This window comes from Petaurus breviceps, unplaced genomic scaffold (assembly GCF_028583685.1).
Source record: "Petaurus breviceps papuanus isolate PSGF00001 unplaced genomic scaffold, PetGlider_PUasm1.0 208, whole genome shotgun sequence".
NCBI lineage: Eukaryota > Metazoa > Chordata > Mammalia > Diprotodontia > Petauridae > Petaurus > Petaurus breviceps.
In genome coordinates, this window is record NW_027185852.1 from 32,473,586 (window position 1) to 32,489,873 (window position 16,288).

Consider the following 16,288-nt stretch of genomic DNA (forward strand, 5'->3'; position numbering starts at 1 on the left):
CGCTGTTTTAGTGTCTGGCATCCAAATTTTACTCTCGATTTCTCTTTTTTAAGCATGATAGTGTTTGCAATATCAATACAGTATACGTATTTTTATATTATTTTTTCTTTAAAACTTGAAAAAATGCAAATTTGCTTCCTGAGAAGTAAAGCTGCTGATATTTCCAGGTGGGAAATATTGACTGTTTGGTTTCTGAGTATTGTTTTCTGGTTCTTCTACAGTAAGAACAGGATGGTTCTTGTTTTCTTACTAGAAGCAGTTCGGGGTATTGGAATACATAAAGCTAGTGGTGGAATGGCTACAGGAAGGTGTAAAACCATCCTCATTTATTCAGAGGGCAAGGAACAGCATCTTAATGTGCACAGGAGTTGTCTTTGCCTTGTCAAAATGTATTGTAGGGACTTGTTAAGTTTCAGTGCCTTAGCTTTAAAGGTACAGGAAATGCACATATCGAAGGATGCTTACAACTGTAAGGGACAAGTAATCCCTGACTACTTCTTATAATGTGTATTTTATCAGAAATTTGTCTTTTTCTTTTTGCTAAATATTAATGTGCTGGTTTGGGGGTCTGTTTTTTTGTTTTGTTTTGTTTTTTTTAAACAGCTCCGGTGCCTAAAAGGCAAGAGGGGCTTCTCAGACCAACCCACTTTTGATGGGATCCACATTGTCAACCATTTAATAGGAGATGATGAATCATTCCATTCCTCTGATGAAGATTTTATAGCTAATTCCATTCGGGAGGGTGGAGTCCATTTTCCTCTACACAGAAGATCTGGCCTGATGACTTTGGACCCTGCTGCAGAAGGCAGTAGTGAGAGTGAAACAGAGGATGGCATATTGGAGATGAGAGAAAGCAAGAAGGGGATTCCAAAGGAAAAGAGACAGAAAAGAAGAGAAAGTTACTCTACTACTGTCTGATCATCACTGTGATGTCAGGCCGTGGCCTTTGAAATGGGCGTCATTATCGAAGGACTGAGAAATCCCAGAAAACGTGACTTCAGACCTTGGGGGCTCACCTTCCCCAGGACGCACATATCCATTTTACAGTCTTTCTATCTTTGCCAAATCCCCCCAGAACACCATTGCCATAGACTAGCCTTAGAGTATGGTTAATGGGTAAAACAGTATTACTGGATATTATTTCTCATGAATGTTTCTCGTTTTAGAAAATGCAAAGAGAACACATACCACATGGGAACCATTTTGAAGTTCATAAATATGTAAAATATAATTACTTTTCTTTGAAAGAAACTGCTTGTGTGCAATAGTTTATGCTCAGTGAACAAATTGTGTTTTTATGTTTATGAATTTGAGTCTAAGATGGCTGTTCAGCAAAGCATTGATCAGGACATACATCTGATTTACCTTATGTTTGTTTTTTATTGTTAAAAATTACTGTATTATTGCAGCCCACTGAAGGCTTCCAGACACACCCTTTTTCTGTACAATTTTATAAACACAAATTAATGGCTATGATATTTGTCCTGAGGGTTTCAAAAAAATTTTTTTTTCATTTAAGTTGTATGTGCATATATGATACTTTCAATGTGTTACTGGTCAAATAGTTTGTTAACTACACTATATTGTTTATTTGTACATATTTATAAATCTGTACCAATCTGAAGATTGTACATTACACATCATTTTATATGGGGAATGTAAATGTTTGCAATATGGCTGCTTTGGGCATTCTAACAGGAATTCTGTACATAGAGAATTGAAGTGAGTTTGAAAAATACACAGTAAACACTAATATTTTCATAGCTTTAGTATTTGACTTAGCCTTTGACACTCTCAAATTCATGACTTAACTGATGCTTGTTCAAAAACACTATTGATGGAAATCTTTTAACTACATGGACCTAATAAATTTTTCATGATTTAATAAAGTTGTGGCATGTATTGGTTAGTTAGCACTAATGTTCTGTTTTATGTAATAATAATCCAAGCTACATCCCTGTTGTACCCCTAAAGAATCCAGAAACATACTTAGCAAGTTTCTTGTCTTGTGTGATCCTTGGTCGAGGCAGTGAGATGGAGTTCTTCCTTCCAGGTTCTAACACCTCTAACCCTCAGACATTTTCATCTCTGCTGAGTTATTTAAACCTTACAGTGCAAGTCTGCAAAATAGAAACAGTAACCACACCACAGTCACTCTAGAACCACAGTGTTTTAGTCCACAGATGTACCTCCCCTCCCCCAGGTCTGGGTAGAGATTTCAGATTTCTGGGAACATAGATGGGAAAGAAAATTACCCCTTTGTTTCTTCCAGCCTTTGGTTTCCTTTGTAATAATCCTAGGTTTTTTTTTTATTCTTTTAGCTTTAAAGCATTATTATGAGAAGGGATCCATCCACAGGCTCTGATAGACAAAAATGGTTAAGAACTTAACCTTTTTAGAATGACCACAAAGGTCATCCAGCCCAGCCCACTACTGCCAATCCATGACTTGTACTCGATTTAGGATACAAAATAGGGCATCTATGTTCCTCTAATGTTTCAAAAAAAAGGTTTTCTATTAGATGCAGTGTTGCCTAATGGCTAAAAGCCTGGCTGGGAAACCAGGGAGACCTGGGGTCGACCTCTGCCTCTGAATACATACTGGCAGTGTGATCTTGGATAGGCCAATCTCTCAGTGCTCTAGGCAAGTTTCTAAAACTCTGTTGAAGAGCTTTCCAACCTGGTCCCAGGCAGGATCGCTCCTGCAAAGAAGGGCAGCAAGAAGAAGGGTGCTCCGCCATCAACGAGGTGGTGACCAGGGAGTACACCATCAACATTCACAAGCGGATCCTCGGCATAGGCTTCAAAAAGTGAGCTCCCCGGGCTCTAAAGGAAATCCGCAAATTTGCCATGAAAGAAATGAGCACTCCAGATGTGCGCATTGACACCAGACTCAACAAAGCTGTTTGGGCCAAAGGAATAAGGAATGTCCCATAGTGTATCTGAGTGCATTTGTCCAGGAAACACAATGAGGATGAAGATTCACCAAACAAGCTGTATACATTGGTTACGTATGTGCCTGTCACCACTTTCAAAAGCTTACAGACAGTCAATGTGGATGAAAACTAAATTGAGCTTCATTTAAATAAAATTATAAAATGTCAAAAAAAATCCTGTTGAAGAATAGATGCTGACCTACATTGGTAGAGATTTTAGTCACCCAAGAGCTCCCTAAAGACATCAGTGTATTCAGAGCCATTTAAATGGAAAATACACCACCATAAATCTTAATGTATTTAAAACTGTCAAAGAGAGAAAAGTCTTCCTCTTTAATGTGCTATCATATGAACATGTGTGTGTTTGGAGAAGTAAAATTAATTAAATGAAGGCAGGCTTCAGTGAAAATGAACATCATTGATTGACTTTTAAAATATAGACTGTAGAACCCTGTTTTAATTCCATACTCTAAAACCAAGGTCCTTAACATTTTTGTGATAGACTCCCTAGGCAGTCTGCCAAAACCTTTTGTCTAGTTCTCAAACTAATGTCTTTTAAATGCACAGGATTACAAAGGAAACCAATTCCTTTATACTAGATGTAATTTTTTTCCCAATTTAAGTTCATGGATCTTCTCCCAGAAATCTCTCCATGGGCCCCAGGTTAGGAAGCTCTGTCCTAGAAAGTCTCCATGAAGAATAGTCTTAATCTATTGAGACCTAGCACTTGAACTTTAGAAAGATAAGAAGTAAAGAACTTTTTACTAAAGAACTTTGACTTTGAGCCTCTTATTTTCAGTCTGCCTTCCACCCTCTAATTCTGCCAAGCTTCAGAATCTTTATTCATGAAAAGTATTACAGGAGTCACCACACTGATCATTGCCTTTCAGCCCAGCAAAGACAACCATCAAGACTTTATCCTCAGAACATCATGGAGAGAAAAAAATAAGGATATATATTTTTTTAAATCAAACCTGCTGAGTTGGAGACAATATATTTGCATATATGTGTCCAATAATTGGAAAGTCTCTGAATGAATTATAGCATGATCAAATATATGATTAAAAAAAAAGGATTTTAAGCACAAATATATAAAGACCTATAGGAGGAGATGCAGAATGATATTAACAACCAAAAATGAGTGTATGCTGGGCACAACTACATAAAAAGTAAAGGAGAAAAAAGGGACCTTGGAGCAAGCCTAGAAGGAGACTAAGGAACAAAGACCTTTTCTTGCCTTGTTTGTTCACTGTTAAATCATTTGGTTCATTTCTGTGATATAACTGGTGTCTAGCTTAAGATTTTCCCCCTCGTATGTTTGAGTATTTTGTTGATGGTTATTAAGTTTATGTTTTAATTTTTTTTAAACCTTTACGGGTTGAGAAGATTTCACCCTAACATTCTCTTGTCATTCATTGTCGCGTAGGTCTGATGGCAGAAATTTCCCTAGAAGAGACCCAACCTGAAAACGCATTCCTAAAATGTGTAACAGTGATTTGTCGGGGCTATGGTGCATGCTCTACGATAGTTTTTTTCTAATGCCTTTCATGGAGAAAGTGCATGTTAAAAGATATAGAGGAAAGCTGGTTTTCCCTACATAAATAGTTCAGTAAAGTATTCATCAGTTGGCATAATCTTTCTGTGGTATTTAGATGTTAGCAGTTCATACCAAGCACCTTCATTTTCAGAAAAAAATGACCCATTCACTATTCTGAACCTTCTGCCAGTTAGCATGATTTACATACATGGCACTTGAAAGCTTATTTATAAAGCATGTTATGTGCCCTGTCTCACTTGGTCCCCCCAACAATGAGATCCCCAGACATTCATAAGATTCACCTAGTAACCCACCCAGGAAAAGCCACGCAAGTACTGAATATCTATTGCCCAGAATATGGGATGCAGTTAAATTAGTCTATCAGTGCACATGTGTTGTATAGCCACTGCACCTGGATATTGGGCTGGCCCCAAACCAGAGGAGGAGAAGTAAAGTGTAGTGGATTACATTTGGGAAATTACACAGTGTTTGGGTTGGTTTGGTTTGGTTTTTCTAAACTGACTTCAAACTGTTCTCTGTCACCGACATTTTTTTTTTTTAAATAAAAACACCAACATTTTTGCTGTGAATCATTGAATGCTATAAACTCTGAAGACTTAACCATTGCAGGGGACCCAAAGAACAATGGAAAGATACATGGCGGGAAAGTGGACTCCAGCATGTTACTAACAATGACTTGCATTAAAGACAGGATGTCTAAAAGAGATGGGCCAGACACACAGGAAAAGTGAAGGAGGATGAATGAATCATTGGTTGACTCAGAATTTATTACAAGTCAGACAGTGGGGATACAGAGACAAGAGGTAGCCCCTGCCCTCAGGGAATTTCTATCCAGTTAACTGTGCTGCACACATAAGTAAACAGGGAATTTGCAAAGCCAATACAGACTGCCCTAGAGCCTTTCTGGGCTCTGAGGCACAGGTGAGGAGGGAGCCCATTGCAAGCACCTGGGGATGGGCTGTGTGAGGGTATTGCCATATAGCGGAATAGTAAGGCTAGTTTGGGTGGAGAATAGACTTGAAGTGAGAAAATTGTGATCAGCCTGGAAAGGTAGATTGGAATACGTTGGGTGGCACAGTTAGCCAAGAGGGACGAGCAAAGGAACTTTCTTCAGTCTAGAGCAGGGGTTCTTTGCTTGCATCATAAACTCCCTTTAGCAGTCTGGTGAAATAGCCAGAGAGACTCCACAGAATTCTGTTTTTAAATAATTTAACCTCTTTCAGTGCCAAAATGGCAGGGTGAGGAAGGAACTGTCTCAAGCCCTCCCAAATTCCAAACAACTAGAAAGATGCCTCGGAATTAGTCTAGGAACAGGGGAAGTCTGTGTCACTGGGGTGGGAAGGGAGTGAGGTCCAAGAGTAGCCACCACCAGCCTCACAGCAGGGGGCCTGCAGCAAGACTCCCAGACTGGGGCAAACCACCAGAGACCCCACCTTCCTTCAAGCCACCAGCCCCTAGGCAAGTGAGCAGCCTGTGTAGCTCCTTGCTGGCCCCATTGAAGACCAGTAGCAAAGCCCCCGTCCCAGGACTGGACAACAGAGAGACCCTGTTTCTATAGTAACCCAGTAACAGGGCCCCACCCCTCAGGCAAATCAGTAATTACTCCTCCAGGGCTTGCTAACAGAGAGGGTCTGTTTCCATAGCAACTCAGCAGCATGCCCACCCCTGGAGCAGGCCAGCAGCTAAATCCCACACCCAGGGAGGGCTACTCTCCAGAGAAAGCAAACAGCTAAGCTATGAAGCCCACTGAAAGCCAGCAGTAAGACCCAGAAACCCAGCACAAAAAAAAACTTGGGACAGTGCAGGACCAGAGCTCAATTCTCACATAAAAACCCTAAGTCACAAAAAAAAAAAAAAAGACTGAAAATGAGCAAAATTTTTTAAAAGGCTTGACTATAGAAAGTTACTATGTTAACAGAGTATCAAAGCATAAACTTAGAAGAGGGCAGTAGTGTCAAAATAGCTACATGTGAAACCTCAAAGAAAAATGAAATTTGGTCTCAAGCCCAAAAAGAATTCCTGGAAGAGCTTAAGGATTTTAAAAGCAAATTAGAAAAGTAGAAGAAAAACTGGGGAAATAAATGAGTGATGCAAGAGAATCATGAAAAAAGAATCAAGAGCATGGGAAAAGATATACAAAAACTTACCAAGGAAAATAACTACCACAAAAAATTAAAATTGGCCAAATTGAAAAGGAAGTACAAAAGCTCACTGAAAAAAATAATTCCTTAAAAACTAGAATTAAGCAAGTGCAAACTAATGACTGTATGTGACATCAAGTTACAATAAAACAAAAATTTAAAAATAGAAGAAAATGTGAAATTTCTCATTGGAAAAATAACTGGCCTAGAAAATAGATCCATGAGAGATAATATGATAATTACTGGACAACCTGGAAGCCATGATCAAAAAAAAACGAAAAAACCCTGCACAACATCTTTCAAGAAATTATCAAAGAAAAACTGCCCTGATCTAGTAGAATCAGAGGGCAAAATAGAAATTGAAAGAATACACTGATCATTGGCTGAAAGAGATCCCAAAATTAAAAGTCCTAGGAACATCATAACCGAATTCCAGAGCTCAGAGATCAATGAGAAAGTACTACAAGCAACCAAAAAGAAACAATTCAAAAACATGGAGCTACAGTCAGAATTGCACAGGGTTTGACAGTTTCTACATTAAAGAACGAGAGGGCTTGGAATATGATGTACTGGAAAGCAAATGAGTTAGGACTGCAACCTCCCCAGAAAATTTGAATTTAATCTTTCAGGGGGAAAATGGATAGTTAATAAAATAATGGACTTTCAAGCATTTCTAATTAAAAGACCAGAGCTGAATAAAAAATTTAATTTCTAAATAAAAGACTCAAGGGAAACATAAAAATATAAAAAAGAAACAAGAAGAGAAAAAAGAAATTCAATAAGGTTAAACTTCATATTTCTATATGTCAAGATAATATTTGTAACTTTTAACAACTTTATTACTGTAAGAGCAACTAAGAGGATTATATGTAGGCAGAAGGTGTGCGTATAAGGTGACTTTGTGGGGATGATATCCAAAAAAAACAAAAGAATGAGAAAAAACTGCACTGGAAGAAGGAGGAATGGGGAGATTGAGTGGAATAAATTATTCCTGCATAAAAGAGGTATGAAAGAGCTATTATAATGGAGGGTAAGATGGGGGTGGTGGGCAAAGCTTAAACCCTTGTCATCAAAATTGGCTCAAAGGAGTAATAACATACACACTCAGTTGGATATAGAAATCTATCTTACCATATAAGGAAGTAAAAAGGAACAGGGATAATAGAAGGGGAAGGGAGGACTGGTAAAAGGGAGAGTATATTGGGGAAGGCAGTGATCTAGAAGTAAAACACTTGTGAAGAGGGAAAGGGTGGGGGGTAAGAGAGAGAGGGAGATAAACAGTTGAAAAATAGCATGGAGGGAAATACACAGTTATAAATATAAATGTGAAAAATAAATGTAGATGTAAATGGGATGAATTCACCCACAAAATGGAAGCAGAATGGATTTTTAAAAGAATTTTATATGTTTAAAAGGAACACGTTTGAAGCAGAGTGTAATGTAATGCCAAGCAAAGGCAACTTCCCAAGGTTCAGAATACCAGCATAGGTGCTCTCCATTTTATTCAGTGACAAATTAAGAACTGAGAAGGTCAAAATATGACATCATTCAAAATACAGCATTTACTAAGTGTGATTAAATAATCTCCAAGTACTACCCCACCCCAGGACCTTACATTCATTCAATCAATTACAAAGTCCCTGTTCTAAATACTACTACTCCACCCCTAGGCTATACCTTCATTTAGTCCATCACAAAGCCCCTCTTCTCAAATGGAGATTAGTTTCCAAACATAAGTAAAGTACAATCATTTGTTCAACCATAGAACACAAAAAGGTCAAAAGTTCCCCACCCCTGGATCACAATTGAATCTACCCCAGAGTTATATCAAGTTTAAGCACAGCACTTAATACCCAAATGGAGGTCTTTTCTTCATCTTGACAGAGGCAAGTTCTCAGCAATCTTAGTTCCTGGGGAGACAAGGCTTAGCAAGGCCACAAGATACATTGCCAGTCTCTTCATTAATTCATCCTCTGTCTGCAGAACAGTCCTAGAACCCCTGAAAACATTAGCAAAACCCTCTCCCAGGATTTCTGTAAACATACAACAAGAAAATCCTTCTTCAGGGCTTCTGAACCAACAGAAAGGTTCCCAGACCCCTGCAAACAACAGCACTGTCCTTCACCAGTGGACAGTATTCACTCTGTCTGCAGGACAGTCTCAGTAGCTCTGAACCAACAGAAAGGTTCCCAGACCCCTGCAACAACAGCACTGTCCTTCACCAGTGGACAGTATTCACTCTCTGTCTGCAGGACAGTCTCAGGAGCTCTTAGCCAACAGCCAGGTTCCAGGACTTCTTCAACAGGACTGTCTTTCACCAGTGGACAAATCTGGCAAAACAACATCAAAACAGACAAAGTACCAGCAAAACAGCCATGTCTCCTCAGTCCTTGGAAGCTCCGGGGGCAGGTCTCAAAAGTCCAGGGCTATTCAAAGTGGCCCTCAGCAATCCTCTCAGTCTCTCTCTGCCTCCACGAGGGTGCTGCTTCCAAAAAGTTCTTCTGCCTCTCTCTTGTCTCTCCAAATCTATGTCACCAGCTCCTCCCAGTTCAGGACTCTCTTTTCAAGTCAACAAGTCCATCCCACAGGTGGGAATTAACAAGCTCTGGGTTTTAACACAATCAATTTGAAAACCAAGCCAATACAGGGGAATCTTTATATTCCATTACTATCACACAGAGCTACTCACAGAGTAAAGTTAAGAGGCTAGAGCAGAATTTGTTATGCTTCAGCTGAACCAAAGAAAGCAGGGTTAGCAATCATGATCTCAGACAGAGCAAAAGCAAAAATATATCCAATTAAAAGAGACAAGGAAGGAAATTATATCTTGCTAAAAGGTACTATACACAATAAAGTCATATCAATACTAAATATATGCACCAAGTGATATAGCATAACAGTTTTTGAAAGAGGAATTGAATGAGCTACAGGAGGAAATAGATAATAAAACTATACTAGTGGGGGATCTCAACTTTTCTCTCTCATGGGACGGCTAGGTGGCACAGTGAGTAGAACACTGGCCCTGGATTCAGGAGGACCTGAGTTAAAATACAGCCTCAGACACTTAACACAAAAACTAGCCATCTGACCTTGAGCAAGTTACTTAACCCCAACTGCCCTCCAAAAAGCAAAAAAAAAAAACTTTCCTCTCTCAGAACTAAATAAATCTAACCCAAAAATAAAAAAAGGAAGAAGTTATGGATAATAATGGACAATAAGAGAGTTTAAAATTAATTGGAAATCAAATAACCTAATCCTAAAACACAAGTGAGTCAAATAATAAATCATAGAAAAATCAATAATTTCATTAGTGAAAATGACAATGAGACAACATATCAAAATTTATGGGATACAGCCAAAGCAGTACTTAGGGAAAATTTTCTATCTCTAATTGCCAACATCAATAAAATAGAGAAAAAACATATCAGTAAATTGGGCATGTAACAAAAAACTAGAGAAAGAATAAATTAAAAATCTTCAATTAAACACCAAATTGGAAATCCTGAAAATCAAAGGAGAGATTAATAAAATTGAACGTAAGAAAACAATTGAACTAATAAATAAAACTAGAAGCTGGTTTTATGAAAAAGCCAACAAAATAAAACACTGGTTAATTTGATTTTAAAAAGGAAAAGAAAACCAAATTATAGTATCAAAAATGAAAGGTGTGAATTCACCACCAATGAAGATGAAATTAAAACAATTGTTAGGAGCTATTTTGCCCAATTGTATGCCAATAAATTTGACAATCTAAATGAAATAGATGAATATCTTCAAAAATGTAAATTACTGAGATTAACAGCAGAAGAAATAAAATACTTAAATAACCCAATATTAGAAAAAGAAATTGAACAAACCATCAGTGAACTTACTAAGAAAAAATCCCCAGGATCAGATAGATTCACAAGAAAATTCTATCTACCAAGGGGCGGCCAGGTAGCACAGTGAGTAAGAGCACCGGCTCCAGTGTCAGAATTACCTGGGGATCAAATCGAAACACCTGGCCGTGTACCCTTGAGCAAGTTACTTAACCCCGATTGTTTTTTAAAAAAAAAAATTCTACCAAACATTTAAAGAATGATTAATCCCAATGCTATATAAACTATTTGGAAAAATAAGCAAAGAAGGAGTCTTACCAAATTCCTTTTACAACATCAATATGGTGCTGATATCCAAACCATGAAGAACCAAAACAAAGAAAGAAAATTATAGACAAACTTCCCTAGTAAATGTTAATGCAAAAATTTTAAATAAAATACTAGCAAAGAGATTACAGCAATATATCACAAGAATCATACACGATGACCAGATAGGATTTATACCAGGAATGGAGGACTGGTTCAATATTAGAAAATCTATCAGCATAATTTACCATATCAATAACAAAACCAACTAAATCATATGATTATCTCAATAGATGTAGAAAAGGCCTTTAACAAAATACAGCACCCATTCCTCTTAAAAACCCTAAAGAGGATGTGAATAAATGGAGCTTCCCCTTAAAAATAAGTTATCTCAAACTGTCAGTAAGCATTATCTGTAATGAGGAAAAGTTAGAAGACTTCAGGTGAAGCAAGTATGTCCATTATCACCTCTGTTATTTAATATTGTACTACAAATGTTAGCTATACCAATGAGAAGAAAAAGAAATTAAAGAAATTAGACTAGGCAATCACTCTTTGAAGATGATGTAATATTATACTTAGAAAATCCTAGAGAATCTAAAAAACTATTTGAAATTGTTGACAACTTCAGCAAAGTTGCAGGATACAAGATAAACCCTCATAAATCGGCATTTCTATATATTACCAACAAAGTACAGCAGCAAGAGATAGAGAAATTCCAATTAAAATAACTGTAGACAATATAAAATACTTGGGAGTCTACTTGCCAAGACAAACCCAGGAACTATATGAACATAACTATAAAACACTTTACACAGGGGCGGTGAGGTGGCGCAGTGAATAAAGTGCTGGCCCTGGAGTCAGGAGGAACCCTGAGTTCGGTTCTGGCCTCAGACACTTAACACACACACACACAAAAACACTAGCCGTGTAACCTTGGGCAAGTTACTTAGCCCCCATTGCCCTCCAAAAGGAAAAAAAAAAAAACACAAAAACACTTTACACACAAATAAATTCAGATCTAAGCAACTGGAAAAATATTAATTGCTCATGGGTAGCTCAAGCTGATATAATAAAAATGGCAATTCTACCTAAATTAATCTACTTATTCAGTGACATACCAATCAAACTATCAAAAAAATTTAGAGCCAGGAAAAAATAACAAAATTCATCTGGAAGAACAAAAGTTCAAGGAAATCAATGAAATAAAATGCAAAAGAAGGTGGTCTAGCCATACCAGATCTCAAAACTGTATTATAAAGTGGTAAATATCAAAACATTCTGATCCTGCCTAAGAAATAGAGTGATGGATCAGTGGAATAGGTACAAGTTACATTACAGTAAATTACCATAATAATCTAGTATATGATAAAACCCAAAGATCCAGGGTTTTGAAACAAAACCTCATTATTTGACAAAAACTGCTAGGAAAACTAGAAAATAGCATGGCAGAAACTAGGTATAGACCAACATCTCACACCATATACCAAGATAAGATCAAAATGGGCACATGATTTACACAAAAGGTGATACCATAAGCAAATCAAAAGAGTGTGGAAGGGGCAGCCAGGTAGCACAGCGAGTAAGAGCACCGGCTCCAGTGTTGAGAAGACCTGGAGATCGAATCCCGGGCTCAGACACTTAGCACCCACCCAGAAACACCTGGCCGTGTAACCTTGAGCAAGTTACTTAACCCCAATTGCTTAATTTAAAAAAAAAAGAGTGTGAAAGTTTATTTGTCAGAATTTTGCATAAGGGGAGAATTTAGGACCAAAAAAGAAATAGCTTTGCAAAATGTAAAATAGATCATTTTGATTCTGTAAAATTAAAAAAAAATTGCACAAAGAAAACTGGTGCAACCAAAATTATAAGGTAAGTAGAAAACTGGGGGGGAGGGAATTTTGCAACAAGTATCTCTGATAAAGGTCTCACTTCTCAAATATATAGAGAACTGAATCAAATTTCTAAAAACACAAGTCATTCTCCAATTGATAAATGGTCAAAGGATATGAACAGGCAGTTTTCATACAAAGAAATCAAAGCTCTCTATAGTCATGTGAAAAAATGCTCTAAATCAGTATTGATCAGAGAAATGAAAATTAAAACAACTCTGAGGTAACACCTCACACCTATCAGAGTGGCTAATATGACAGAAAAGGAAAATATTGGGTGTTGGAGGGGATATGGGAAAACTGGAACACTAATGCACCATTGATGGAGTTGTGAACTGATCCAGACATTCTGGAGAGCAATTTGGAACTATTCTCAAAGAGCTTTAAAGCCATGAGTATCCTTTGATCCAGCAATATAGCTGCTAGATCTATATCCCAAAGTCATCCAAAAAAAGGGTGAAAGGACTTATCTATACAAAAATATTTATAGCAGCTCTTTTTGTGGTGTCTAAAAATTGAAAATCAAAGGGATGCTTATCAATTGGGGAATGGCTAAACAAGCTGTGGTATATGATTGTAATGGAATATTACTGTGCTATAAAAAAATGACAAGTAGGCAGATTTCAGAGAAACCTGGAAAGACGTACATGAACTAATGCATAGTGAAGTAAATAGAATCAGGAGAACATTGTACACAGTAACAGCAACATTGTTCAATGAAGAATTGTGAATGACTTAGCTGTTCTCAGCAATACAATGATCCAAGACAACCTGAAAGGACTAATGATGAAGCATGCTATTTGCCTCCAGAGAAAGAACTGATATTGGTTGAATATAGACTGAAGCATGCTATTTTCACTTTCACTTTTTTCTTTTCATTCAAGACTTCTTGTACAAAATGACTAAGATGGAAATATTTTTCATAATTGCACATGTATAACCTATATCTGATTACTTACTATTTCAGGAAAGAGAGAAAGGTCTGAAGGGGGAGGGATAGAATTTGAAACTCAAAACTTTAACTAAAATGTTTAAATTGAAAAAAATAATTGCAGGAAATTCTGAATTTCAGTTAGAAATTAGAAAATAAAAATGTGATTTTTTTTTCCCCATCCAAGTTCATGGAGCCCTGCCACCTAAAATCTATCCAAGGGCCCCAGGTTAAGAACCCATGTCCTAGAGGCATCAAGAAGTGACTGAAGTTTCTTGGGTGTAGGACTGACCCATTAGAAATATCAATTTGATAGCTGTGTGGAAGACAGATGGGAGAGATGAATGACCTCAGGCAGGGAGACCAATTAGGAAGCTAATGCAATAATCCAGGTGAGAGGTGATTAGGATCTGAACTAGGCAGGTGGCTGAGTGGAGAAAAGGGACAGATTTGAAAGACATTGTTGAAAGAAGAGGAATAAAACTTGACCACTGGTTAGACAGTTAATGATGATTGAGGAATTCGAGATGACTCCATGGCAGTAAATCTAAATGACTTCTAAAAAAATAAGAGAAAGATAATTTTCTAATTTGAACATTTTGTATTTGAGCTGTCTATGGGACATCCAGTGGGAGATGCTCCATAGGCAGTGGGTGATATGGGGCTGGAGTCCAGAAGAGAGGTCCAGACTTACATCTTAAAAAACTATATCATCCAGGGCAATGGGTTGGACGACCTTTAACAATTCTTTCAGGGGCAGCTAGGTGGCTCAGAGGTTAGAGCACTCACCTGAGAATCAGGAGGACCTGAGTTCAAAACTGATCTCTTAACACTTGATACTTGCTAGCCATGTGATCTTGGGCAAGTCATTCAACCACAATTAATAGAACAAGAGAGAGAGAGAGAGAGAGAGAGAGAGAGAGGAAGGAAGGAAGGAAGAAAAAAGAAAGAAAGAAGAATCCTCTCAGGATAGACGTACCTATCTATCCACATGGAAAAACAAAAGTTCATGAAAGCCATACGTTGCCAAGGTTGACATGAAGTGGCCAGTTCATCTGCAGCTGATATTCATAAAGTGCTTTAAGGTTTGCAAAAAAAAAAAATGTGTTTATTTCATTAGTACATATGAATGATGAGGGGAAAGGAGTAGGCTAGATGGAATAAGTGCTTTTTAATGATCTCGAACTGTTCCAACAGTTCACTGCCACAAAAGCCCATCTTTTTAACACCAAAGTCCATGACTTTGAATCATAGGACAAACTCAAAAGAAAAACATTACAGATGACCCAAAGGCAATAGATAGATAAATGGTGGGCATAAACAGGCTGCAGTTTATCACCAGCTGTGTTTAGAAGAAAAAGTGGTCGACAACGGAACTATTTTTCCCATAGACCCAACCCTCATCTCAACTTCTTTCTTCCAATGACATCCCCATTGGAATTCACAGATTACTGGTTTCCATGTGATGAATACATAGAAGCATGGGAAAGACATATATGACCTGAAGTAAAGTGAAGTAAGAAGGACCAGAAAAAGAATAAAAACATTAATTTCAACAATAAAATGAAAAGAATAAAACAATCAAAATTGAACATTCACAATTTTAATAAACAAGGTTAGCCCCAAAGAAGAGATAAGAAAAGGCATATCCTCCTCCTTTGAAAAGGGCAGAAGCAGAGAATTATGGATGTGAAACATTGTATATAATGTGATTTGTTTTCTATATGTTGATTGGTTTTGCTGAACTAGGGTTCTTTTCCCTTTTTTTTTTTTTTATTGTTATAAGGGATTGCTTTTATGGGAGATGGGACACATTGAAAAATTAGAATTCCAAGGGGAGGCTAGGTGGCACAGTGAATAGAGCACCAGCCCTGGAGTCAGGAGGACCTGGGTTCGGATCTGGCCTTAACACAAAAACTAGCCTTATGACTTTGGGCAAGTCACTTAACCCCAATTGCCCTACCTTCCCCCCTCCAAAAAGCAAAAAAGAAAAAGAAAAATCAAAATTCTAAAAGAAACAAAGATCAATAAAAAATTATTTAAAAAAATAAATTGAACTGTCCCTCATCCTCTCATTTCGCCCACTAATGTTTATTGATTGTTGAAAAAATTATTAAAATGTCATCAAAATGGACTACCAAGTCACCTTGGACTTTTTCTGAAGGATTATGAACACAATTCAAGTCTCCATGAAGGCCCTGAATTGATTCCCAGTCCCCAGACCAATCAAAAGAAGACAAGACAGGGCAGGTTAGTGATGAATGAGCTGCCTCTCCAAGTCTGTCCCACAAATAAACAGTTCTATTTTAGAAAAATTAGTGGGGCAAATGAAAGACTGTTGGTTTGTTTAAAATAACTCCAGGGAGTCATAGGCTGCAAGCCAGACAGTTACATGACTTCCTCCACACGCCAGCCCTGAGACCTGTGATTACCCAAATCGAAGTCATGGCACCAAGGGAAGGTACCACCCAGAAGGACAAGTGGAGGGCAGGCTGCCAGAGAAAGAAGGAAACTGCAAGTGGCTCCAGGAATTGATTTGACCGATTAAATGGGAGGAAAAGATCAAATGCAAAGAAGTTGTTTCCATTTCTAAAATTGTGCCCCAAGGGAGCCTCCCTCCCTCTTCCAATTTTATCCTGACTCTCTTCTTTCCCTATAGCCCACATGGTGCAAGCAGAACCTGGCCCGAGGCTGAGTCCCCCACTTG

The 16,288-nt window shown here is 37.8% G+C and overlaps 1 protein-coding gene and 1 pseudogene across 8 annotated transcripts in view; both read left to right on the forward strand.

Moving 5' to 3' along the window:
* The window catches only part of LOC138165446 (ecotropic viral integration site 5 protein homolog), a 219,209-nt gene extending 217,320 nt beyond the window's left edge, over positions 1 to 1,889 (forward strand). For all 8 annotated transcript variants that reach the window (XM_069093818.1, XM_069093820.1, XM_069093821.1 and 5 more), the window contains one exon: positions 604 to 1,889. In XM_069093818.1, coding sequence (XP_068949919.1) covers positions 604 to 918 — 315 coding nt within the window. In that variant the 3' untranslated portion in view covers positions 919 to 1,889. The remainder of the gene's footprint in view (positions 1 to 603) is intronic.
* LOC138165231 (large ribosomal subunit protein eL31-like) lies at positions 1,113 to 3,085 on the forward strand (annotated as a pseudogene).
* The last annotated feature ends 13,203 nt before the right edge of the window (positions 3,086 to 16,288 follow it).